This window comes from Macaca fascicularis, chromosome 18 (genome assembly GCF_037993035.2).
Source record: "Macaca fascicularis isolate 582-1 chromosome 18, T2T-MFA8v1.1".
NCBI classification, from domain to species: domain Eukaryota; kingdom Metazoa; phylum Chordata; class Mammalia; order Primates; family Cercopithecidae; genus Macaca; species Macaca fascicularis.
In genome coordinates, this window is record NC_088392.1 from 73700239 (window position 1) to 73726635 (window position 26397).

At 39.2% G+C, this 26397-nt stretch overlaps 1 protein-coding gene and 1 long non-coding RNA gene across 3 annotated transcripts in view; one reads left to right on the forward strand and one right to left on the reverse strand.

Moving 5' to 3' along the window:
- AKAIN1 (A-kinase anchor inhibitor 1) overlaps positions 1 to 2667 on the reverse strand; it is a 52830-nt gene extending 50163 nt beyond the window's left edge. Inside the window, exon 1 of one of the 2 annotated variants that reach the window (XM_005587111.5) lies at positions 2421 to 2667. In XM_005587111.5, the coding sequence (XP_005587168.1) occupies positions 2421 to 2457 (37 nt within the window). In that variant the 5' untranslated portion in view covers positions 2458 to 2667. Of the gene's footprint in view, positions 1 to 1988; positions 2314 to 2420 lie in introns of those variants that run through there. The other variant, XM_005587112.5, reaches the window with a different exon arrangement.
- LOC135968279 (uncharacterized) lies at positions 1700 to 26397 on the forward strand. Its single transcript, XR_010582932.2, has 3 exons — positions 1700 to 3627; positions 19697 to 19808; positions 26261 to 26397. It is a non-coding gene; the product is annotated as an uncharacterized lncRNA (long non-coding RNA).

The following is a 26397-nucleotide window of genomic DNA, read 5'->3' on the forward strand; positions in this document are numbered from 1 at the left end:
CCATAAATGAGAAGGTAAGTTGACATTTTTAGCACCCTGTTCTCATTGTCCCAAATGCTTATGATTTTTCAAGAGAACCCCAAAATTGAAGAAGTGATACAAAACAAACAAACAATATTTCCCCAGAGGTTTTTGTATCTCTCCTATCCAGGTCAATTTATGCCATCTCGGACAGTTATGAATAACTTCTACTTTCCACACAGAACAAAACACTAATACAAAACTTGAAAGCAAAATGGCAAAATAAAGTTCTGTCCAAATTGTGGGCTCTTTAAACCAAGCCAGTCCACTCCAGAAATTCCCCACTGTTCATTACACTAGCCATCACTCACGATCTTGCTTTTAGAAAAATGCCTAGTTAACATCATCCAACAACCCTAACTCTTGGACAACACCATGTCCTTCCCCTCCTTGGAAAGGATATGCTGAGTCTCTGGCTACAGCTGACCTTGGACCAAAAATCATCTACCCCTGGAGCCAGCGAGACATTTTGTCGGGAAGAAAGATTGTGGGAGAAAAAGACAGATTGTGAGGTCAGAAAACTCCATTTGAGACTAGCAAGATTATCTGGAACCAGCCTCCCTGGGGATGGTAGAGTAGGTAGAGTAGTATTCCTTAACTCTCAGGGTAATTAGGAGATCAAATGAGATAGCAGCATGAAACTGTTTTGTAAAGTGTTAAGTGCTGTATAAATGCAGCAAAGAGCTGTTTTCCAACTTCCTTGCTCCAGTGTTGATTGAATGTCCTTCACTATGTGGAACAATTTCCTCCCTTGAGTTATTTAGGATGGGCATGGGAAGAGCTCCTGGGCATTGCTTTAAGGCGTTCCTCTAAGAACCACTGCCTGTGGTAAAGCCAGAACCTACAGAAACTCATCCCTCCCTTCCCAGCTAGCATTCTGAGGGGGAAGGGGAGGGACTGACTTCCTCTTCTCAAGTTTTGCTAATTGAATTTTCTGAAGAAAAGACTCAATTCTTCCCTTAAAAAAATGCATTATGCCTTTTTCCCCCAGCCATCTGAAGCCATGACCACAGCAAATGCATACCAGTCTTTCAAGTTAAAGACCCTCGGAACAAAGCTAGAGTTCTAGGCCCCTCCAGTCTTCCCCACTCCCTGTTTTCTACGGCCGTCTCTAAAGAAATCAGACCCTAAAATGTGTGAGAGAGAAATACTTTGGATCTACCCCTAGAGACAGCGTCGGACGTTCACAATGACCACGCTTTTCCCCGCTTCCTCGCTTAGCCCGGCCTCACTTGCTCCAGTGGGGCGGACTCAAATGCACACGCACGCACACGCCGGCAAGCCGGTCAACCGCAGACAAATCTGACTCTTCGCCGACTATTAGCCACGGACAGCAGCAAAGGGACCAAGGTCCTTCACCGCCTGCTCCAAAAAGACACTGCAACCTCCAGCAGCGCCGCAGTAGCTGCCTCTGTGCTGCAGCCTCGGGTCGGAGTTTCAGGTCTAATTCCTTAAGGAGTATCGCTCCTCTGCCCTTCGTCCTACTCCCCTTGGCTTCGCCCACTTTGCCTCTTTCTCCTCGGGAGGCCAGGACGACCCGGGTCGCTTTGCCAATTCTGCGGAGGGGGAAGTAGCAGTGAAGGAGATTCCCACGCAAGTAGCCCGAAGCCCACTACTCTCCGCCACACCTCTCCACTCTCTCGCCCGTGTAGGTGCCGGTGCTGCTGGCGAAAGTCCCAGTTCTTAAGGCGCCTGAGCTCGGATGGGTGCGGAGGAGCTAGGTGGGAAGAGGAGCGGCGGGACTGGGGCGAGGAAAGGCTGGAGATTGTTAGAGGACAGATGGGGCGGGACTGGCGAGAGGAGCGAAGGCGACGCGCCGAGGCACTCCCCTGGCCCCTGAGCGCAGACAGTTAACTCCAACAGGCGCAGATGGGCCGCAAGGTAAAGAGGCCTTTTCTCCCTCTCCTCTCCGTCCTCTACCCCGCTTCCCTACTAGATACCTGGTGAAAAAGCAAGGTGCGGTGTACCTGGAGCGAACACCATGATTTCCTCCAGCCGCTACGCCCCTAGGTTAAGAGAGAAAGACAGGCAGACGGAGGATGGGAAGAAGGCCGGACTTGGCGGGGTCCGGCGCAGGAGAGCGCCCTGGGCGGACGGCGGGCGGGACGGTCAGCACCACGGACAGCTCCCGCCGTTAGCTCCTGGGGCCGAAGCTCCAACCGCCGCGGCGCGCTCTCCCTCCACAATGCACCGCTGCGCCCGCGGCCACCGCGGCGGCGGGAGGAGGAGAGTGAATCCCCGCTCAGTCCATCCCTCATTCCTGTGCCAGCTCGGCGGCGCACACCGCTGCTCAGAGAGCAAAGCACTTCCACCGCTTTCACGCGACGAGGAAGGACGGAAGAGGAAGAGAGGGAAAGGTAAACTTCCCGGCAGGGGGACAGCTAATTGCTTTTAATTACCTGCTGTGGCTCGCCCCCGTGGATATTGGACTGACATTTAAGACAGGTTTGTCAAAAGAAAAAAAAGAAAAAAAAAACACTTCTAAGAGCTTTCTTTACTCTTGAGGATGACGCTGAGTTCTCTGAGTTGGGCTTGAACAGAGGGGCGGCTCTGTCAAGTTAATAGGTCCTAGAGGTCCGTGAGTCCTCTCTTGCGAGTCCCAGTCCTCTGCTAACGTCAGAAGAGAGCAGGAGGGAAGGACAGAGTGACTATGGAGCGCTCGAGGAGGGCGCCACTGTCAGGTTCCGCTCCCAGGTGGCAAATCCGGCTCTGAAAATTCCTAAGCTTGAAGGTCCTCAAGGTCATCACTTTAGAAAAAGCAAGGCCTGCCAGGGCACTGGAAAGAGAACTCATACACCCTTTACAAGGATGAGCCAACAGAGCCCCCTGCAAGTGTGAGAACAGCCCTGAGATCAATCAAGAAACATCAGTTCTTCTCCTATCCTCACCCAGCTGAAAATTGTGTCTGCATCCCCCCGTCCATACACCCAGTTCTACCTTAAAGGTACTGGGACTGCCTTATGCTCACTTCATGCTCCTAATCATTGCTCATTTTAGGTACCTATTCCCCAATAATGTTTGTGCAGTGTGAACAGCCCACACTAGATATCACCCAGCTTGAAACAGATCCATGTGGGTTACAAACCCAAAGCTAAAGCCACCCAGAATCCTCCAGCCTCTCCCCCATTTTTCCAGCTAAATAAGGTTTTCCAAGAACAAAGGTAATCAAGGTCATCCCCAGTGTTTTATGTGGTTTCTTCACTTGCAACTATCCCTGGAAAATGTAACTATTCTGAAAATTAAGTATCTCTTAATAATTGGTTGATGGCTATAAGTTCTAGAGTCTTTTGGCAAATGTAAAGCATCCAAATAACCTTATTGGCACTGGTTTTGTTCAAAGCCATCTGATAGATTAAAAATGCAAATAGTTTTACAGCTTTTGAACTACAGTTTGCATGGAGGCATATGGGCAGCCTCATCATAATACAATCAGTATTGCTCTTAGCACCTGGCTCAACACAGGCTTGAACATATGGGTCCTACTCCAGCAGCAACAAGATGCAAGTCAGCTGATGGGCAGGATGAAGTGTGTGCACGACAGGATGGAGTTCTCCCATTTTGCCAAGTTTCTCCAGTGATACTTCACTCTGTCTTCTTCATCCCATGGTAAGTGTAAAACAGTATTTAAATAATTTTTGGATGAAAGGTGTTTTTCTTTTAACACATTCAAAAGTGCTCTCTTTTAGCCCTTATGTTTAAATGGGCTTTCATCTCCCAATACATAAACAGTTACCCATGATCAAGTTCAAGGAAAAGCAATATAGTATAGGAAAAACAACAACAAAAGACTTGAGAATCAGTCAGACTGAGACCCAGGTACCACATCTTCACCATTTACTAGATGCGTGACGTTAAATAAGTTACTTAACCTGTCCTATCTCATCTGCAATATAAGGATTAAGGTATCTTGAAGATTTGTTGTAAGGATTAGCTGTAAGATGGGTTAATGGATTAATTAAGAGAGAGCACAATCTCAATTAAACTCATTCCAGGAAATCACTGGCACCCTGGGAGTAGAGTACACCCCATGGGAAAGCAAACAAAATATGTTAGATCAGTGTTTCTCAAACATTAATGTGCATAAGAATCCTATGGAGATCTTTTTAAAATAAAAGATTATGATTCAGCAGTGATATGGTTTGGCTGTGTCCTCATGAAATCTCAACTTGAATTGTATCTCCCAGAATTCCCATGTGTTGTGGGAGGAATCCAGGACGAAGTAATTCAATCATGGGGGCTGATCTTTCCTGTGCTAATCTCATGATAGTAAATAAGTCTCATGAGATACGATGGTTTATCAGTATCAGGGGTTTCCGCATTTGCTTCTCTCTCATTTTCCCTTGCCGCTGCCATGTAAGAAGAACCTTTCGCCTCCAGCCATGATTCTGAGGCCTCCTCAGCCATATGGAACTGTAAGTCCAATTAAACTTTATTTTGTTTCCAGTTTCAGGTATGTCTTTATCAGCAGAGTGAAAACAAACTAATACAAACAGTTAGGTCCTGAGATTCTGAATTTCCAACAAGTTCCGTGGTAATGTCCATGCTGCTGGTCTATGGAGTAAACTTGGATAGCAAGGTATCAGAGGCATCAGTCTTTTAAAAGGAAGGAAATTACTTGTATCTTTCCAACCTCAGAGCTTATCTTTTTGAGTTTTAAACAAAGAAGGAACTCAGATGGATTCCCATAGACTACCAAGATAAACAGTAGCCAAGATGGTAGTAGAAAGAAAGAATGCCTGAAAATGGTCCTGGGGCTCCTTGGGCTATGTGATTAGTCTTCAGCAGCAATAGGAGGTAGTAAGAATTCAGCTCAAGAGGTCAAGAACAGAGAAAAAAAAAACAACTCTTCTCAGCCCCATGCTCAGCTCTTTTCTGCCCTTCTTCTTCCCATCATCCCTTCATTTTTTTCTACCCAACACCACTAGCCAGAGGACGATATATTCCCAATCCAGTTTTTGTGTGCATATATTTTAGTCAGAGCCTTTGTTTTATTTCCAATAAAACCAAGGCACTTCAATGATTTTTCTATTTTGCACTGTCATTTATTTCACCAGTAAATTTTACAGTCAACAATACTATCTCCGATGTTTACTACTACTTGGCTCATTATTCTGTTAGCTTTATTGAAACACCCCAATAATGCTAGTAGACCTTTTTTGAAACAAGCTCTTATTCTATTGCCCAAGCTGGAGTGCAGTGGTGCCATCTCAGCTCACTGCAACCTCCACCTCCCAGGCTCAAGAGATCCTCCCACCTCAGCCTCCCAAGTAGCTGAGACTACAAGTGCACACCACCATGCCCAGCTAATTTTTGCATTTTTTAGAGATGGGCTTTTGCCATGTTGCCCAGGATGGTCTTGAACTTCTGAGCTCAAGCCATCCACCTGCCTCAGCCTCCCAAAGTGCTGGGATTACAAGTGTGAGCCACTGCCCCAGGCCTTAGATTTTTTCTTATGTCTTTACATCTTAATGTAAATGATCAATTTAACAATAGAATGCCTGATAGGAAAATGAAAGCCTCCTTTTATTCTACTAGTATAAGAACCAGATTCTCTTTGATGGACCATTTATCCAGTTTTACCCCACAATGAGGTTCTCAATAATATTTTGCTCTCTGTTTAAACACCTCTACTCAGAATGACTCACTCTCTACTCAAACAGTTGATTGCATTTGAAGGCAGCCATTTGTCAGAGAGTCAGCTACCATCACCATGTACCCCATTCTGACTTTTAGCACTGTCATATCTGGTCAATTATGGGAATAGTGATAGGAAGCAAGATAGTAAACAAAAAGTTGGGGCATCCACTAGATGCTTAACAGGGCACTGAATGAATGAGAAGGCACAGGAGGAAAAAGTTTCCTGTAGAACCAATGATTTTACTTGGAAATTTGGGAAAATTTTTAATTAAAAAGTGAGCATGCATACATTATAAAATAGAATAAAAATTCATATGATATATAAACATTAAATTGGAGACCCTAAAGGAATCACCGTCGGCAGATTAGAGCTGTAACTCTCAGATTTCCCCAAGTCTGTATCCATTCACTCTAACATTCATTTATTATACTCTCTCTTTAGAGCTTAAGCAAATAAAAAATGTTGAAAACACATCCCGAAACATTCCAATTGCCCCAGTTATTTTTAGATACTTGACTCCAATCATTCCCTGATACTTTCCACTTTATGCTTATTTTAAATAGATCATTCAATCTACTAAATTTAAAAATAATTTTAGCATCCCTAAGGAAGTTGAAATAGGTTTAAAAGAGGCATTTTCATTATAAAGCATTAAACTATAATTGTTTCCAAAATGTCTTGGCTTATAGGTTTCAATGATTACAGAAATAAAATGATCGAAAATAACTATTTTCTTTTTCCAAAAGCTGCTGAAAGTTGTTGAACTGGGCCTAAGGAGAACACAGAAGTGAAGTAAAACAGAAATATAAAAAAACAAATGAGAGAATGTGGTATACAGAGAGATGGAAATAGAAAAACTGAATAAGGAAGAAGACATTGAAAAACTAATCTTTGTGCTACTCAATCTATAAAGACTTAAAGAAAGTAAGGTAAAAAATATATAGAGAGAGGGAAATGGCATGAACAGAAAATAAAAACAGAGATAGAAGGTAGGATATAGAGGAATGGGGAATAAAAATAATAACTTACCACATTAAAAATAGAAAATATTAAAGGATGTTGCAGGCTTGAAGAGTATAGGACAATGTCTCTGTAGGTTTGCATTTTATGAAGCAGTTTATGAGTCCTGCTGGATGCTTTAAAAGAGAATATAAAACAGCTATATTTTCTGAAAGTAAAACATCAGCAAAACTTTCTTATTGAAAAAAATTTCATTAGAGTAGTTAATATTTTGCATTATGTTTACACAAAATGAATATTTTCTTGAAAAAAAAATGCCTTTGAAGACCTTTTCCACTACCAAAGAGCTATGTATCCATGTTCATTTCTGTAGAAAAGTTTTTCCCAAATCACCAAATGATATTATTTATTCTATTAGACGACAGGAGATGGAAGATTAGTTGAAGACAACATTCAAAATAAAACCTATTTGGTTAGTTTATAAGGAGAAGCATAAAGCATTTAACTAACTTAGCTTTCAACTCACATTCAAAATTGTGAATATACATTATAAAACTTTATCCAATAAATTCTGAATGTATAAATCTGTTTATTTATAGCCGCCATACTAAGACAATTTAAGAAGAAACAATGGGAAAACTGAAAGAGAAAAATGGAAAGAAAAGAAGTGAAGAGAGAAATTAAAAGATGGAAAAGGAATAAGGAAAGGAGAATGAAAAGAGGCAGGAAACGGAAAAATAAGGAAGAGCATACATAAGAGAGAAATATACAAAAGACAGAAAAGATGCATATTGAGACACTCAGAAGAGATTTTTTAAAAATAGGAGAAAGAGAAAAAAGATAATTTTTTAAAATATCACAAAGAGGAGAGCCTAAATACAGTCCAAATTGAGAAACTGAACGCTCTTCTTATATCCTGCTCACTTAGGCTGTATGTTTGAGAGTAAATTTAATCACTGCCTTTGGAAACACTTATTAATTTTAAAGCAATTGTTGAAAGCTCTTCATCTTTATTCAAGGGCTCCATTCAGAATTGGTGAGAGTTATGGTACTCTACACAGGGATTTCAGTGTCGGAGAAGAATTGTTCTTTAGAATATGATAGCTAAGATAATTGCAATAGTGACTAACTGGTTACTTTTAAGCTTCTATTAAAAATCAACTGATAACATTGAAAGTCTTTGCAACCTTGGGGTAGGCAAAGATTTCCTAAATAAGACACAAATAGCATGGGTCATAAAAGAAAATAATAGATAAACTGAACCTCATCAAAATTAAAAATTTCTGCTATTTGAAAAATGCTGCTAAGAAAGTGAAAAGGCAAGCTACAGACTAGGAGGAAATATTCACAATACATATATCTGACATACATATTTATAACTCTTGCAACTCAATAAGATGACAAGCCAAATTAAAACTTGCCAAAATATTTGAACAAACACTTCACAAGAGGAATACAATATGAATGGCCTATAAGCACATGAAGACTTCTCAACATCATAAACCATCAGAGAAATATAAATTAAAGCCACAGTAAAGTATTAATTACCTTTTTTGACATCAATGATGTCAAAAGTTAAGCTTGACGAAAACAAAGAAGTAAGGCTGTAGAAGTAAGGCTGTAACCCAGTAGAATGGCAAGAGTTAAAAAGACCAACAATGTCACGTTGATGAGATATGGAGCAACTAGAAGTCTATTACGTTGCTAGTAGGAATGTAAAATGTTTACATGCACTTTGGAAAACAGTTTTATAGTTTCTTGTAACATTATATATACACTTCCCATAAGACTCATTAGTTCCAATTCTAGGTGGTTACCCAAGAGAAATGAAAACCTATGTCCACACAAAGACTTACACATGAATGGGTAACAGTAGCTCTACTCATCAGAGCCAAAAAGTGAAAACAACTTGGAAGTCCATCAATCTGTGTATGGATACTCATATTGTGGCATATACGTGCAACAACACAGATAAATATTGAAAGCATGCTGAGCAAAAGAAGCCAGACACAACAGTCCATGTTCTACAATTCAATTTATGTGAAATTCTACAAAAGGAAAAACTAACTTGTTGTTGACAGAAAGCAAATCATTGATTATTTGGGGCTTGGAAATTTGGAAAGGTATATTGGAACCGATTAAAAAGAGACATAAAGGAGCATTTTGAGATAATGGCAATGTACTATATCTTGACTGTACTAGTGGTTATATGGGAGTATAAATATATCAAAATTCATAGAACTGTACACTTATAATGGAAGCATTTTACTTTATATAATACACTGCTATAGAATTTGATCTAAACATAAGTTTATAACAGTATAATATTTTGGAAATAAAAATATGGGTGAAAATATCCAAAACATGTAATATTTTGAGAGCTAACCTTAATTCTAAAGGTATGCTAACTCGATTTTTCCTAAATAAAAAAATTTTTTTTAATCTAAAATAATTTCGCATTTTCTCTTCAACATTTTGAATTATTGTATTTAGCCAATATGAATGATTGAAAAATGAGTAAACAGATATAATATGTTGCAACTTAATGATTACCATTTTCTTCATTAATTTATTCAGTAAGCACTTATTGATCCCTACTGTATACTACAAAGAATATTAGATACTGAAGATTTGGAGGAATAAGACACAGATGTACTTTCAAGTAGCTTCAAGCCCAGTGGAAAAAACAGACAGGGGAAAAAGTGTAGGAGAGAAGAGCAGAGAGGGAAGAACACTGAGACCCAGCTGAGGCCAGCAAATATTTATCTACGGAGGTGGCAGGTGGCATGGTCACATGAAATCAGGGTACAGATGAGAATGCCACTAAACCCATGAGATCCTGATATAGTTTGGATCTGTGTCCCTTCCAAAGCTCATGTTGAGTTGTCATCCCCAGTGTTGGAGATGGGGGCTGCAGGGAGGTGTTTGGTTCAACGGGGCGGATGGATCCCTCATGGCATGATGTTGTCCTCAAGGTGGTGAGTGAGTTTTCAGGAAGTCTGGTTATTTAAACGTGTGCGGCACCTCCCCAACTCTCTTGCTCCTGCTTTTGCCATGTGAGGTGCTTCTGTTTCACCTTCTGCCATGAGTAACATCTCTCTGAGGCCTCCCCAGAAGCTCAGCAGATGCTGGCACCATGCTTGTACAGTCTGCAGAACTGTGAGCCAATTAAACCTTTTTTCTTTACAAACTACCCAGTCTCAGGTATTTCTTTATAACAATGCAAGAAAAGTGTAATAGAGATCCAGACTGGGGAGAGAAGGAAATTCAGCCAAGAGGAACGCTCTAAAAAAGGAAGAAAATAAAAGGTCATTCTGGACTAGAGGTTGTGATGTCAAAAGTTAAGCTTGATGAAAACAAAGAAGTAAGGCTGGCAGGACTTCATGCAGGATTTCTGAGTTTAAAGTTTCCAATGCATAGCACTTCTGGATGACAATAAGGTCTTGAGAGTGGCCTTGGAAGTAAAAGATCCATGAGAGTGAAGTGTTGGAGCTGTCGAGTCACCTCGAATAATGGGTGGGCACAGAGGTGGAGGAGAGAATGGTGAAACACACAGCATCCTCTTCTATGAATGGAGGTGGGGGAGGATAGTTATAAATATTAAGTTTCTGCCAGATAAATTTAAGGATAAAAATAGTTAAAAGGGTTTTGAATAAGCTAACAATGTTTATGTAGCACAATAAAGTTTGGAAATTGAAATTGATGGTTTTCATCGTCAGTAGCTCCTTTTCATACCAGTTTTCATAGCAATAGTAGACAAGTAGACTTCTAGGTTGAAATGCACTGTTTCAGGAAGAGACTGAGCTTGATTTAGAAAATAAACACTCAAATTTTTGGCTTCTGAATTTTAAAATAGGAGCTTGAAGTCGGGAGCAGAGACTAAAATCTTGAACAGCAAGCTTTTCATAATAGTCAGGGTGAGGGGTGGTGTGACCATAGGAGGAGTGGGTAAGTTTTTTTAATTCCTAACCTCAAGAGCTCAAAATATAAAGTGTCAAAGAGAAGCAGAGGTGAAGGGATAAAAGTCACAAAAGCATTGCCAGTTTTTCTACCATAGAGGAAGGAAATGTTTTGTTGCTGTTTTATTTTGCTGGAAAACTCATTCTGTACTTCAGGGCAAGAGTTATTTTTTTTCTTTTTCTTTTTTCACTTTATGCCTTTCCCCAGAGGTTATATTTAAACTCAAGGGGGTGAAGCAACCAATTTGGAGACACTTTTCTCCTCTGGCATTCACTGCAGTATGACTGTGACTTTGTCTGTTCTTTGCTTGTGGAACTTGGTTCCTTTTCTATCATTTAGATGTCCACATCTCACCCTGGTCCCTGATCCCTCAGAGCCCTTCCTACTGTGATCTCAAGACCCCTACTGGCCACAAGTCCAGGCCCTGCCAGGTTTATGAGCATTCTCTTCTTGCTCTGTTCTGGAGTTAAGAAGGACCGAGAAGGTGGCCTCCAGTTCATCTGCCCAGACATCCTACTCTGTTACTGACATTTTATCTCTCTAGCATCAACTTGACATTTTTCAAAAAGTTAGAGGCCTTTCTGAGCTGTATATATCCTTGGAAGTGAGATGAAGGTCTTGGGATTTCTCCAAATTCATCTGGGTCTCTGGTCATTTTCCCCTTAGGGTCCCACCTCTCTTGCAACTGACCAAGTTTGGGATGTAGCCACAGTCTCCTTTTCTGGAAGCCCAAACCACCTGCTAAATTTATAGTGTCATATCCATCCTTGTCTATGAGAGATCCAGACTCATAAACATGCCCTACAGATTTGATCTGGCCTCTGCCTCGTGTCTAACTTTATATCTCACCACTCCCTGCTTGCATGTCATATTCCTCTAACACTGACTGTTTCCACAGCACCTGATGTTCCTGGTCTGGTATCTTTAACCATGATCTTCCTCCTGCCTGGAATTCCCTACTCACATTTCCTCTTCACTTGGCTAATTCCTACTTATTCCTCCAGGCAAGATCCAGGCCTCCTTCTGGAAGCTTTCCATGGTCCATGCAGGGTTAACTGTCCCTCCCCTGTCTTGCAAGAATCCCTGTGTTCGTGTCTATGTGAATACTGCACTGGACTATAATGAACTGCTGCCTTCCTGATTAAACTATGAGTTCCTCAAGGAAAGGTTTGTTATGTCTTGTCTTTTCAATCCAATGCCCAGGACTTTTTATAGCACATATAAAAATTATAAATGTTTTAAAAATAAATGTTTATTGAATACATGACTGTTCTAATGAATCCATTTAAATATGGTTATTTTTAAGATAGTTTATATAAAAGAAACAGGACTTGGTGAATACATAGCATTGTCTCTGTGAAACACATGTTTTATTATCTATATATATAATGTGTGCATGCATGTGTGATATTTCAATGTATTATAGAAATTGTATATTGGAAACAATTTTATTATGGAAATTTTCAAATGTAAGCAAAAGTAAAAAATACATTATAATGAACTCCCTCCCCATTTACTACTCATACAATGGTGATATTTACTACTTTATGGCAAATCTTGTTTCATCCATACCCATACCCACACCCAATCTTGCCAACCCCCCAGATATTTTGAAGTGCACCTCTGATATTACACCACTTCACTTGAAACTATTTCAGTACATATCTCTAAAAATTAAGGATTTAAATATTTAAATATAATCACACTACTATCATGCCTCTAAAAATTATTCTTAACTGTATCTAAAGGTAATCAACATTAGCGTCTTTATTCTTCTCAACAACATGTCCTCAAAATGCTTTAACTCTGATCACACGCTTCTCAACATTTATATATTAGTATCCAATATTTTAGTTCTAGCCATTCTCCCCCAAAATTAGATGTTATTATTCTAGTTTTTATAGAATATTTGCTTATTAACCTATATACAAATAGCTAGCTCACGTTTACAATTCCTTCAGTATGATCTTTCATAATAAATCCTTAGATTGTGTTTATCTAAAGTGTCTTTATTCCATCACTGTTCTTGAAAAAAACTTTCACTGAGCAGGTTTCTAGATTGAGTTGTTATTTTTTCTTAATACATCAACCATTTCTCTGTTTCTTAGTTTTTGACATGGATGGATTACACTGGGAAAAAAACCCTGCAGATAACCTCGACAGAACGCTTCCTATCCGTGCCATCTCTAGCAGCAGAGGTAGAACGAATTCTTCTCTCCACTCCGAATGGGCTCAGGCTAAGCCCAATAGGCAGATAAAATCTTAGCTTTCTCAACAATCACTGGGATCTCATTTCTTACCTAATTTAGACATACCTGGTTAAATTAAACACTTCGAGTACCCAGGCTTTTGAAACAGAAGTGTATGTCCAGGGATACAGTGGTCAAAGAGAAAATTGTACATGCTCTCCCCTTTTTGTCCTGCATCCTAAGGAGAGTTTTCTCTCCAGAAAAGCTCAAAGCTCTGGCTGGTCCCTTGATGCAGGGAACAATGTGTATGGTGCAAGGAGCTGGCAGACCAGTCATAGGATTCTGGCCCTTTGAAGACAAGGATGGGCCTCAAGAGCTGTCTCTGGGACTCTTGGGGAGCCAGCTTGTGCAACCCTCTAATGCTTGCTTCTTTATCTCTAAAATAACCAAAAATGTCAGATTGGTCAGCAATTCACACATGTAATGTGCAGAAATAGGGGATGGTTTGAGAGTGGTCAGTTCCTAAACCTTCTGACGCTTTTACATTTGGAATGTCTTTGTTTCTCAGATTTGTATAGGAAATCCTGACTATGCACATTTCCCTGACACAAAGCATCTGGCACCTTTGCTGTGACTATTCAGCATGAAACTGTTCACTGCTTAATGCAATGCTCTAACATAGGACAAACGAAGACAGAAGTGCACAAAGAGATTGAAGTGTATGCTTAAAGCTAAGACAGTGTATGATTTCACCTGTAACTTGCCTTTAATTTCAGAAGTTTGGTTGGCATATTTATTACTGAGGACAAGTTTTCTGTGAGCTGACTGATTATTACACACATATGATTCAGAAGTATGTGAAAAACAGTTAATTCAGGTTCAAGTTTCCTATTAGCAACCATACAGTGTCTACCTTGAATAGTGTGAAGAGAATGGATTATCCATGCTATTACCCTTTTACCACCTGCTTTTGAAAGTCTTCATCTCCAACTTAGGGGTTACTCCTGTCCTGAACATTGTATCCTCGTCTCTCAATAGGACCTGCCACTTCTTGGCCCTACCTTAGTCATCAGCCACTTAGTTTCATCTGCTTTTCCCTGGTGTGTTGCTTAAGGGGCCTCGGTTCACAGTGAGGACAAGAAAGGGATGAAGGAAAAGTGCCTTGGTCCTGAATGAAGCCTCAGGACAAAGCATCTTCACTACTAGGGCTTTTTACACAACCAAGAGTGACTTCTTAGCTTAAGGCCCATGTACCAAAGGAGCCTTTGTCTCTTTTTCTTCTTGGTCTGAAAACCCCAGAGTGAGTAGTTATTAATAAAAACATGCCAATTTGAGATAAAAACAATACAAAGGTGAAAGATATCTGGAGGGTAAGCAGTACTTTTACTTTCTATTCTACAAACATTTTTCAGTGCCTATTGTGTAATATGCACTGATCTAGTATTCATCAGTGAAAGTAAAGATATCTGACTTTGTGGAACTTGCATTCTATCAAGGGAGCTTACATCTTGATATATCAATGTAAATCATGATTAAGTGGTAGGAGGAAAATACACTGGATTTGATAAGAGCTTATTACAAGACACCTGGCCTAGTTCTAGGGTAAAGAAAGATGGGACTGAAAAGTCTTACCTGAAGAATTGACATTTGTCTGAAATCTGAAGTATAAGTAAGAATTAACTACCTAGAATATTTATTCTTTTATCCCTGACTCTCCAAATGATGAGGTGCTAAAATATATAAACATATATATAATAAACACAATAAATGTTTAACAAGAGGAATTGGAATAGTAGTCATGGTAGCCAGTGGACTACAATCCTACCTGTTCTTCAGATTCCTTTTGCAGACACTCCAGACCACATTGCTGCCTGCCAACAGGGACCAGAATGTAATTGCCCTGTGAACATTGGCTCATTGGGGCACTTGATTAACTACTCCCCATGTATTAGGGTTCTCCAGAGAAAAAGAAAAATTATAACACACACACACACACACACACACACACACACATATATGTAAAGAGGTTTATTATGGGAATTTTCTCACATGCTTATGGAGGTTGAGAAGTCCTGCAATGTATTATCTGCGAGCTGGAGGCCCAGGAGAGCTGGTGGTATAATTCAGTCCAGCCCCGAAGACCTGAGAACCAGGGCAGCCAATGGTGAAGCCTTGGTCCAAGTTCCAGGGCCTGAGAACCAGAAATGCCAATGTCCAAAAGCAACAGTGGATGAATGTCCCAGCTCAAATACAGAGCACCAGTGTTCCCTTCCTCTGCCTTTTTGTTTTATTGGGAATTCAGTGGACTGGATGATGCCCATCCACACTGGTGAGGGTGGATCTGCTTTACTCAGTCCACTGATTCAAATGCTCATCTCTTTCAGAAACACCCTCACAGACACACCCAGAAACAATGTTTCATCAGCTATCCAGGCATCCCTTAACCCAGTCAAGCTGACACATGAAACTAACCATCACACCACCATTCCTTGTCTCATGCTTCCTTGTCTCATGCTTTTGGGTCTGAATCCCATCTCCTTGGCAAGATCATAAATTCCTAGAAAGTATCTGACGAACCTTCTTTCATGTTCCTCAGATGCCATGGTTCCAAGACCATTCTAGGCAATGAGGAAATACTTGTTTACTTTTGAATTAATATAATGTATAACAAAGATCAGGTTTTAATCTAAGCATTTAAATGCCAAACCAAAGTTTTTGTGTACCTTCCTAAAATATGTTTCAACTAAATTTTAATATAACATATATATTTTTATATTAATAAGTACAGTTTTTGTGCTTAAGAAAAGCAATACTTATGGTCTGAACTTTATCCTATCTTTAGGATACTATCCTTATTTCCATTTTGAATGAGCATTTGTTGATTATTTATCACATCATGAAGTCACACATTGAAAATATAATTTTAGTTTTATGACAAACTAGAAAAGGCCAATGTAGTATAGAAGAATGAGAACTTTGGAGTAAGACAGGGTTAAATATCTAGCTATGAGAATGAATGCATATTCCTGAGCCCCCATTTTCTACATGCTAAAGTTGGGAAATTAATAGCCAACACATAGAGTTTGTAAGAAAATTAAAAGATGCAATAAATGACAAAATACAGTGTTTACTCAATGAACAGCACTTAGGGGCAGCAGTACTAGTAGCATAGCAGAGATAGTAGTGGTTTTTGTTATTTAATATCAAGTTTTATGACCAGGCTTAAGTCCAAAAATCTATGCAATGTTTTTTTTCTGCTTCTTACAAAAATAAGTTGAACCTAAATGAATATGTAATCACTTTAAAATTGTATGGATAAATGATGTCTAGGATTATTCATTAAATACTCACTTGATACATCTTTACTGAATATTTATTATATACAAGGCAGAAGATTAATTGCTGTATGAGATACAAAAATAACACAGGATCACAGGATCCCTGACCTCAAGGCTACTAAAATCTAATAAAGGAGAGAGAAATACATATAAATCACTACGTTGCAGGGCAGAATAGAATTAAACGCCATATAACCATGTAAAGAAAGACCATAGAATTCAAACAATGAGGCCGGGCGCGGTGGCTCAAGCCTGTAATCCCAGCACTTTGGGAGGCCGAGACGGGCGGATCACGAGGTCAGGAGATCGAGACCTCCTGGCTAACACGGTGAAACCCCGTCTCTACTAAAAAATACAAAAAAACTAGCCGGGCGAAGTGGCGGGCGCCTGTGGTCCCAGCTACTCGGGAGGCTGAGGCAGGAGAATGGCGTAAACCCGGGAGGCGGAGCTTACAGTGCAGTGAGCTGAGATCCGGCCACTGTACTCCAGCCTGGGCGACAGAGCCAGACTCAGTCTCAAAAAAAAAAAAAAAAAAAAAGAATTCAAACAATGGACAGGTTACTTTCAATTTTATGCAAATGAGTTTTACATAAGTTAAGTTAGAGAATCACAGGCAAAAAAAAAAGTGTAGAGGTTTACTTTAATAGACAAATATCCATAGATACATGTGCCTTTGTCCATGGAAAATTTTTGATTTGACTCTGGTCCTGATATTCAAGATTTTGAATGAACAGCGGCCCAACATAGAGGAAAAGCTGAACACCACCAACTTTTTCATGTATTTGTTTTGAACAACATAATTTTATTGTCTACTGAGTCTATATTGTAACTCACAGGTCTACACATACTTATATGAGTATATGTTATATTTTTAAGACTGTCTTGCGATGCCAGGCAGAGAACAGCAATTGCTTGGAGTTCACATTTACACCACCACAACCTTCATCTTTAGCCCATCTTGGAAAGGATAGTGTCCATTCCCATAATCTTGCTGTGATGACACTGTGTTTTGATAACAGAACTTTTAAATGTCTTCTACCTCTCTGGATCCCTGGAGTTAGACTTATGTACATCATTGATTATCCACTCCCCGGCCCCCAACTGGAACTCTTGAGATAATAAATTCTCGTTACAAGCAATGTCTTATTGTAGCTACAACATATCCTAGCCCCCAATCAAGGAGATTCTCTATTTACCAAAACTACTACTGGTTGATGATCCCTAATCCAAAAATTCAAAATCCAAAATGCTCTAAAATGGAAACTTTCGGAGCACTAACATGAGGTGTTAGTCCATTTTCATGCTGCTGATAAAGACATACTTGAGACTGAGAAGAAAAAGATGTTAAATGGGACTTACAGTTCCATATGGCTGGGGAGGCCTCAGAATCATGGTGCGGGGGGCGGGGGGTGAAAGGGTCTTCTTACATGGTGGCAGCAAGAGAAAATGAGGAATACACAAAAGCAGAAACCCCTGATAAACCCATAAGATCTCATGAGACTTATTCACGATCAAGAAAATAGCACAGGAAAGACCGGCCCCCATGATTCAAGTACCTCCCCCGGCTCCCTCCCACAACATGTGGGAATTCTGTTGAGATTTGGTTGAGATATTCTTGAGATATTTGGTTGAGAATTCTGTTGAGATACAATTCAAGTTGAGATTTGGTGGGGACACAGCCAAACCATATCACATGATATCACAAGTAGAAAATTCCACATAAGTAGAATTAGCACAAACTTTGATTCATGCATGAAATTATTCAAAACATTGCATAAAAATTACCTTAATGGTGTATATATATAAGATATATATGAAATACAAATGAATTTGGTGTTTACATTGGGGTCTTATATCACCAATGATATCTCATTATGTACATGAAAATATCTCAAGATATCTCATTATGTACATGAAAATATCTCATTATGTACATGAAAAGATATTGCATTATTTTTCATGAAAATATTCCAAAATCTGAAACAGTTATGGTTCCAAGCATTCTGAACAAGGGATAATCAATCTGTATTGAGGTAAAAGAATAAGGAACAATATTAATAATAATTCTTTTCAAAGACCAACGAGATTCTGTCTTTAAAATAGGACTTCGCATCTCATCTCTTCTGCAGGCCCTCTGTCTGTGTAAACAGTCCCATGCTTCAATTTAACTAAGTCTTAAACTGCAAGCCAAGCTGTTAGGGAAATCAAAGGTCTACTGTGTTCTTGGGAATTTCCACATAGAGGCTTTGAGCCTAAGATTGAGCTATTCCTGCCCTTTACCTTCCTTTTCTCCCTCCAGCATACAATCCCCAAAATTCATTCATTTAAATATTTGTGAATATCTCTGTGCGAAATCCTGGAAATAATAATGCAAATAAGGCAGTCTCTGCACTCAAGAAGTTCACCCCATGGTGGAGGAGAGCGACTTTAAGGGAATAATGATGTCAGCATAATAAGCACAATAAAGTGGTGAAATAATTTACTATGCCCAAAGGCAGAGGCATCACAATGAGAAGGGAGGACTTACTTGTTGAGTCGTAAATTTAGGCGAGGACCTGAGCATGGATAGTTCCACTCTTTCTTTTTCTTTTTTTTTTTTTTTCCCTTCAAGAAAAAAAGGAGGAAAAAGGAAAACTCTCCAAAATGTCTTAGCTGGTGGTCTTTGAGCATAGTGTCTAGAGGCACCTCTGTGTTTTGTTTCCTTGTACCTGGATCCAGCCTGAGCGGAAGTCTCCTTCCATTACCTGATTTTCAACTTCAGTCTCACCCCTGAACACTTGGTGCTCAGCTGTCTTCCCCCTGGGACAAGTCTCTCCCCCAGCCCAATGCCCAATTCAAACCGGACCCCAGTCACTTCCTTGCAGCCTAGGCTCCTGTGGGTATGATGTTGGGAGGGAGGATGCATCTTCCCTAATCTTAATGTTTCCTTCATAGTTGGAGAAGCACCATAGCTTTCATTTACTAATTTTGTCAACCAAACAATATTAATTGAATGACTACCATATGCCAGGCACATTCTACACCCTGTCTTCATGAAACTTTCATTATACAGACATTGTCTATGGAGGATAAATAAGTAGTAGGCATATATTATGGCAGGGGGTGAAGAGTACTATGGAGGAAAATAGAGTAAAGAGATACACTGTGCTGGGTAGAGGGTTCCAGATATTTTATATAAGATAGTTAGGGAAAGCTGAGAAAAGGACATTTGAGCAAAGAACTAAAAGAATATGAAGTTCTGGAGTTCAAAGAAGTATTTCAGTCTGGAGATATAACTTTGAGGATCATCACAGACAAGGCCATGAGACTGTAGGAGAGCAAATGGGAAGAGAATAAGACAAATAAGAGTTTTAAGGATTGAATCTGAAATATTCCAGTGTTTGAAAATTAGGAAGATGAGGAGAAACCAATAAAGGAGACAGGAGAAGCAGTCAATGAAGTAGCTTAATACTACTGTCTCTTTTTTATTTCTCTGTCTCTCTGCTTCTTTCTTATTTCTGCCCTGAGAAGGAGTAACTTAATTCACTGATAAGTTTTGAGGAAAACCTGATCATGGATTGCCCCACTCCTTCTTCTCTCCTTGCCTTTAGGGAGATGGCTGCCTACAGAAAGCCTGTGTTCTGCTCTGCTTCCCTATGTGAAAGTTACCAGAGATAGCGCAACAAATCCTCTGATTTTCTGTGCTGCCTGTGACTCTGCTGGGTAAGTCTACCTCATTCTGGAATTCAGTATTATAAAGCCCATTTGTCTGCAGCTCTAAGACAAATTTGCCAATATCAGATTTACCAGTAGTAAAGACAGTGTTTTCACCTGTCTGCCTGACTCCTTTGCCTTATCTCCTGATTGGCTCAAAACTCTGGCCAGCAAGGACAACAGTTCATCAAGCTGCCTCAAAACCCAGTATATTAGAGCATGAATTCAGACACCTGTGGTCTGCAAGAATACTTTCAACTTTAAAAAGAAGTCCATGATTTACATTCCTGCCTGTCACTCAGAAGCCAAAAAAGAGACGGAATGCCATTGACTCAGAGACGTTAAAAGTGGAAGAAGAATAAGACCATCTGTTCACAGCTTTGTGAAGAGGAAACTAAGACCCAGAGAAAGAAACCTAACAAGTGGCAGAACCAGAACTATGACTGAGATCTCTTGGTTCCCATGCAGTCCAAGAAGGACTTTATCTATGAGAAGAAGGTATTCAGTCTCATCCATTCCTGAAAAAGAAACAAAACAAAGCATTAAGCTGTCTTCCAGAGTGTTTGTCTCCAAACTATCCCCTCTGTTTTCTTCACATGCATCTGTTGACCCATTATATAGCAAAAAAAAAAAAAAAAAAGAAAAAACAAAAACAAAAAGAAAAGAAAAGAAAAAGAAAAAAGAAAAAAAGAAAAAGAGAGAACTGGATATTTAGCCACTTGAGTAATGCCACTCTTAAATACCTTTTGCTCAGTGATTTTTACTTGATCAAAGAAAAAGCCTATTACTTCCTGAAATTACCTGGGTAACTGAAGAAATGTCTACTGATGATTCATAATAGCTAACCTCAAAAGAACCCTCACCATTGTTTCTTTAGTCAGCGACTTTCACGTTCTTCTAACTGCTTTGAGTTCTAGAAGCCTTCCTCACTCTCAAATGGTCTTGCCTTCTTCTCAGATAAATTGAAGACTTCAGAAAGAAATGTCCCTTCCCGGCCTGGACTAGTCCTTTTACCTTTTTTTTTTTTTTTTGAGACAGAGTCTTGCTCTGTCACCCAGGTTGGAGTGCAGTGGCGCAATCTCCGCTCACTGCAAGCACTGCCTCCCGGGTTCACACCATTCTCCTGCCTCAGTCTCCCAAGAAGCTGGGACTACAGGTGCCCACCACCACGCCCAGCTAATTTTTTTGTATTTTTAGTAGAGACAGGGTTTCACCATGTTTGCCAGGATGGTCTTGATCTCCTGACCTTGTGATCCACCCGCCTCAGCCTCCCAAAGTGCTGGGATTATAGGCGTAAGCCACCGCGCCCAGCCCCCTTTTACCATTATATAATGTCCCTCTTTGTCTATTTTAACTGTTGTAGCTTTAAAGTTTGTTTTGTCTGATAGAAGAATAACTACTCATGCTTACTGCTTTTGGTGTGCATTTGCATGGGATATGTTTTTCCAGCCCTTTATCTTAAGTTTACGTGAGTCCTTATGTGTTAGGGAAGTCTCCTGAAGACAGCAGAAACTTGGTTTGTTAATTCTTGTCTGTTCTGTCATTCTGTATCTTTTAAGTGGAGCATTTAGTCCATTTACACTCAATGTTAATATTGAGAGGTGAAGTACTATTCTATTCATCATGCTACTTGTTGCCCAAATACCTTGGGGTTTTTCCATCATGTTATTTTTATATAGGTCCTATGAGATTTCTACTTTAAGGAGTTTATATTTTGGTGTATTCCGAAGATTTGTTTCAAGATTTAGATCTCCTTTTAGCAGTTCTTGTAGTGCTGGCTCAGTGTGGTAAATTCTCTCGTCATTTCTTTGTTTGGAAAATACTGTATCTTCCCTTCATTTATGAAGCTTAGTTTCACTGGATAGAAAATTCTTCACTAATTTGTTTAAGGAGTCTAAAAATATGTACCCAATCCCCTCTAGCTTGTAGGTTTTCTGCTGAGGAATCTGCTCTTAATCTGATAGGTTTTCCTTTATAGGTTACTTGATGTTTTTGCCTCACAGCTCTTAAGATTCTTTCTTTTGTCTTGACTTTAGATAACGTGATGACTATTTGCTTAGGCAATGATCTTTTTGTGATGAATTTCCCAGGTGTTCTTTGAGCTTTTTGTATTTGGATGTGTAGATCTTCAACAAAGCTGGAGAAGTTTTCCTCAATTATTCCCTCAAATATGTTTTCCAAACTTTGAGATTTCTCTTCTTCCTTGGGAACACCAATTATTCTTAGGTTTGGATGTTTAACATAGTCTCAAACTTCTTGGAGGCTTTGTTCCTTTTTATAAATTCTTTCCTCTTTGTCTTGGATTGGGTTAATTCAAAAGGCTTGTTTTCGAGTTCTGAAGTTTTCTTCTGCTTGTTCAATTTGATTGCTGAGACTTTCCATTGCATTTTGCATTTCCCTAAGTGTGTCCTTGATTTCCAGAAGTTGTGATTGTTTTTAATGTTTCACTGTTTCACTGAGAATTATGTTTCACTGTTTCACTAAAGAATTTTCCTTTCGTATCCTGTATCATGTTTTTGATTACCCTAAGTTGGACTTCACCCTTTGGTGCCTCCTTAATTAGCTTAATAATCGACCCTCTGAATTCTTTTTCTGGCAATTAAGAGGTTTAGTCTTGGTTTGGATCCACGCTGGTGAGTTGGTATGATGTTTTGGGGGTGGTAAAAAAACAAACAACAACAACAAAAACCCTTGTTTTGTCACATTACCATAATTGTTTTTCTGGTTCCTTCTCATTTGGGCAGACTATGTTAGAGGGAAGATCTGGGCTTCAGGGCTGATTCAGATTCTTTTGTCCCATGAAGAGCTCCCTTGATGTGGTATTCTCCTGCTTCCCCTAGAAATGGACTTCCTGAGAGTCGAACTGCAGTGACTGTTTTTTTTCTCTTCTGGGTCTAGCCACCCAGCAGAGCTACCAGGCTCCAGGCTGGTACTGGGGAATGGCTGCAGAGGCCTGTGATGTGATCCAATTTCAGGTCCTGCAGCTGTGGATGCCAGCACCTGCTCTGGTAGAGGTAAGAGGGGAGTGAGGTGGACTCCATGAGGGTCTTTGGTTGTGATTTCGTTGAGTGCACTGGTTTTGTGTTGGTTGGCCTCCAGCCGGGAGGTAGTGCTTTCAGGAGTACATCAGCGTGGCCCTATAAGGAGGTTGCAAACTTGCCCTTGGGACACCTGGGTAAGTATTCTTTTTTTTTTCTAATTCTTCAGCTAACGCAGCAGAAGAGGTGATTTATTGTATGGTTGTTACACTCGGCCACAAGTGAATACAGAAGTAGTACCGAATGTCACAGTTGAGGGCAAAGGACCAAGACGGACAGTTTTGATTATGAGCAAGGTGGGTCTCAGAGGTGGTCTCAGCAATCAGATTGCAATGAAAGTTCTAGATCCATTGAGACAAGCTCTAGACAATAGCATGCAGTCCAACAACTTGTGCCAGCATCCCCAGCCTCTGGCATTCCATGTTTCTGCTGCTGTGGCCTCCATGGGTAAACAAGCTAGCAGTTTACTTGGACCTCTGCCTCACCTTTCTTCTTTTGTGTTTCAGCCTGTGCATTCACTTTTTTCTCCACTTGGCTCTCATGGTGCAGAGGTTTTCAAGGAGATGGTGCTAAGGCCAAGAGAGTAAAAATTGTTTTTGAAGTCAGATGGACCTGAATTTAATTCTGAGCTCTACCACTTAATAACTGTGACATGGACCAGGCAACTGAGGATGGCTGATCATTATAACTTGTGTATACCATATTAGTGAAAGACTTAGTAGACAATTGTTCATATATATAAACTCGTGATACACACAAAGAAACATGCCATTATGAGAGCCATCAGAAACAATAGATTTTGATTCTCAAGGATTCAGAATGATCAGATGCAGAATATAAAATAACTATCTGTGAAAAGTTTAATAAAATGAAAAAAATAAATGAGCAAGAGACATAGGATTAACAAAACAGATACTTACTTTAAAAATAAATACATAAGCTTCTAGAAATAAAAGACATAACTATTGAAATTAAGAATGCAATGTATAGGTCAAACAGCAAATTTAAAGCTACTGTAGATAATATCACCGAAATGAAAGATAGCTCAAATAATTTACCCAAAAGCAGCAGAGAGATAAGGATCTAGTAACTGTGGGAGATTAACAGAAAGACAGACTGGAATAATAAGATCTAATGTACTGCTAATATGAGCTTCAGCCAGAGAAAATAGAAAGAATGAAAGAGAAGCTACGTTTGAAGATATAACGGCTGGGATATTTTCAGAAGCAAAGTCATAAACCCACAGATACAGGAAACGCAAATGTACTAAACAAGCTAAATACAAATAAATCCTCTTCTAGACACTTTGTAGTGAAACTTAGCCCAAAGGCAAGGAAAATATATTTTTAAAGGCAAGAGGATAAAACAATTAGACTAATAGTTCAACAAGTTGATTCTAAAATGTATATGGAAGAACAAAGACCTGAGAATAGCCAAGACACTCCTGAAGAGACAAATAAGACAGAAGACTGTTCTGCTTAATTTATCATAAAGCTCTATAAATTAACACAACCTGGTACTTATAGAAATACAAGCAAATAAATAGAACAGAATAGAAACCTCAGACTCACACACACATAGAAACTTGATACATGAGAAAGATGGCATAGCAATCAATGAGTAAAGAAGAGACTATTTAGTAAGTATTCTTGGAACAAATGTTCAGTCATAAGGAAAAAATAATTGGGTGGGGCATGGTGGTTTATGCTTGTAATCCCAACACTTTGGAAGACAAAGGTGGGAGGATTACTTGAACCCAGGAATTCAAGACCAGCCGTGGCAACATAGTGAGACCCCTGTCTCCACAAATGAAAAAATTATCTGGATGTGGTGGCATGTGCTTGTAGTCCCAGCTACTTGGGAGGCTGAGGTGGCAGGATCATTTGAGCTTGAGAGGTCAAGGCTGCATTAAGCCATGGTCACACCATTGCCCTCCAGCCTAGGTGACAGAGTGAGACCCTGTCTCCAAAAATAAACAAGAAGAAAAAAAAAATTGGATCTGATCTCACAAAATGTTAATTCCAAGACTTAAAAAGGCAATATCTCAAAACTTTTAAAAAATGCAGAATTTTTTTTTTTTTTACTTTGAGGTTGGAAGAGTTTAAAGGCATTTTAAAAATGGTAAACACAAGAGAAGATAGATAAATACAACTAAATCAAAGTAATTTCTACTCATCAAAAGATATGAAAGGAAAGCCACAACCCTGGAGAACATATATTTAATCCATAAAACTGACAAAAGTTTCATGTCCAAGATATGTCCAAGAACTCTTGAAAATGGATTAGGGGCAAAAAACCTCCATGAAACAGATAAAATGCATGAACAAGCATGGCACAAAAAAGAAGTACATGAAGACATATGAAAAGCTGCTCAGCCACACTAATAATCAAGAAAGTACAAATTAAAACAACTCATTAGATATAGCTTTATTCCCACTAGATTGGCAAATTTAAGAGTTCTGAAAATACCAAGTGTTGGTAAAAGTATAAACTCCTACAACTATTTTAGACAACACTGTAGCATCGCCACATGCCCTCTAACTCAGCAATTCCACTCCTAAATATATGCCCTACAGAAATTCTTAACACGTGCACCAGGAGACATATAAAGAATAATCATATCATTGTAATAGCAAAAGGTTAAAGACAGTACAAACACCAGGAAAATAGGCACATAAACTATGGTATATTCATAGTAGTATTATATCAGTGAGAAGAAATGAACTAATTCTACATGGCATAACTTGGAGGAATGATAGAAACAATCTTGAATTAGTGAAGCAAGCTGCGGAAATCTTAAAGTCATAGTTTTATAAAGCTCAGAAATAAGCAACATTAAGCACACATATGTGTATGTGCTATATTTATATGTAAACCATACTTTTAAAAGTATGTATCTTGATCAACAGATATAAAACTATACTTAATAAAACAGACATGATAATGATTAACCCAAATCTCAGGTTAGTGGTTAACTCTGTAAAGATGGGATAAGGGAATAACAGTAAGTTCAACAATCTAGGTCTTCATATAGGTCATAGATTCAGGAGTGTTTGATTATGTTTCATTACTTAAAAACAGACATTTCATATCTATTGAAGATCTGTCATATATCTGGCAACATGTTGTTTTAAAATTTTATTTTCTAATATATACCTACAAAATAATATATGTAGCTATCATTAGTCAATGGCAGGCACATCCTGAGTGTTTTGAGCACGACTGCCTAGTCTTGTATTTGGGTTCATAAAATTCATATAAATTATAAAGGACAAAGTAAGAGTTTATTTTGGCTTTGAAACTTTAAATGGCATTTTGATACTACCTTTAGCTCGAGATAAATTCCATAAATTATACTGACTCGGTAGATGGCTTTCCTTTTTTAGAAGAGTTGAATGTAATGACATGTTCCTTTTTCCTCAGCAAAGAAAATAACATCTAGCTATAAAGGAACAAGCATATACTACATGTTCTTCAGATTGAGCCTCGGATCTGAAGCGCAGTCTTATTTAACCTCTGCATGTATCCTTTCTTCCATTTAAACATTTGTTAAAAAATTG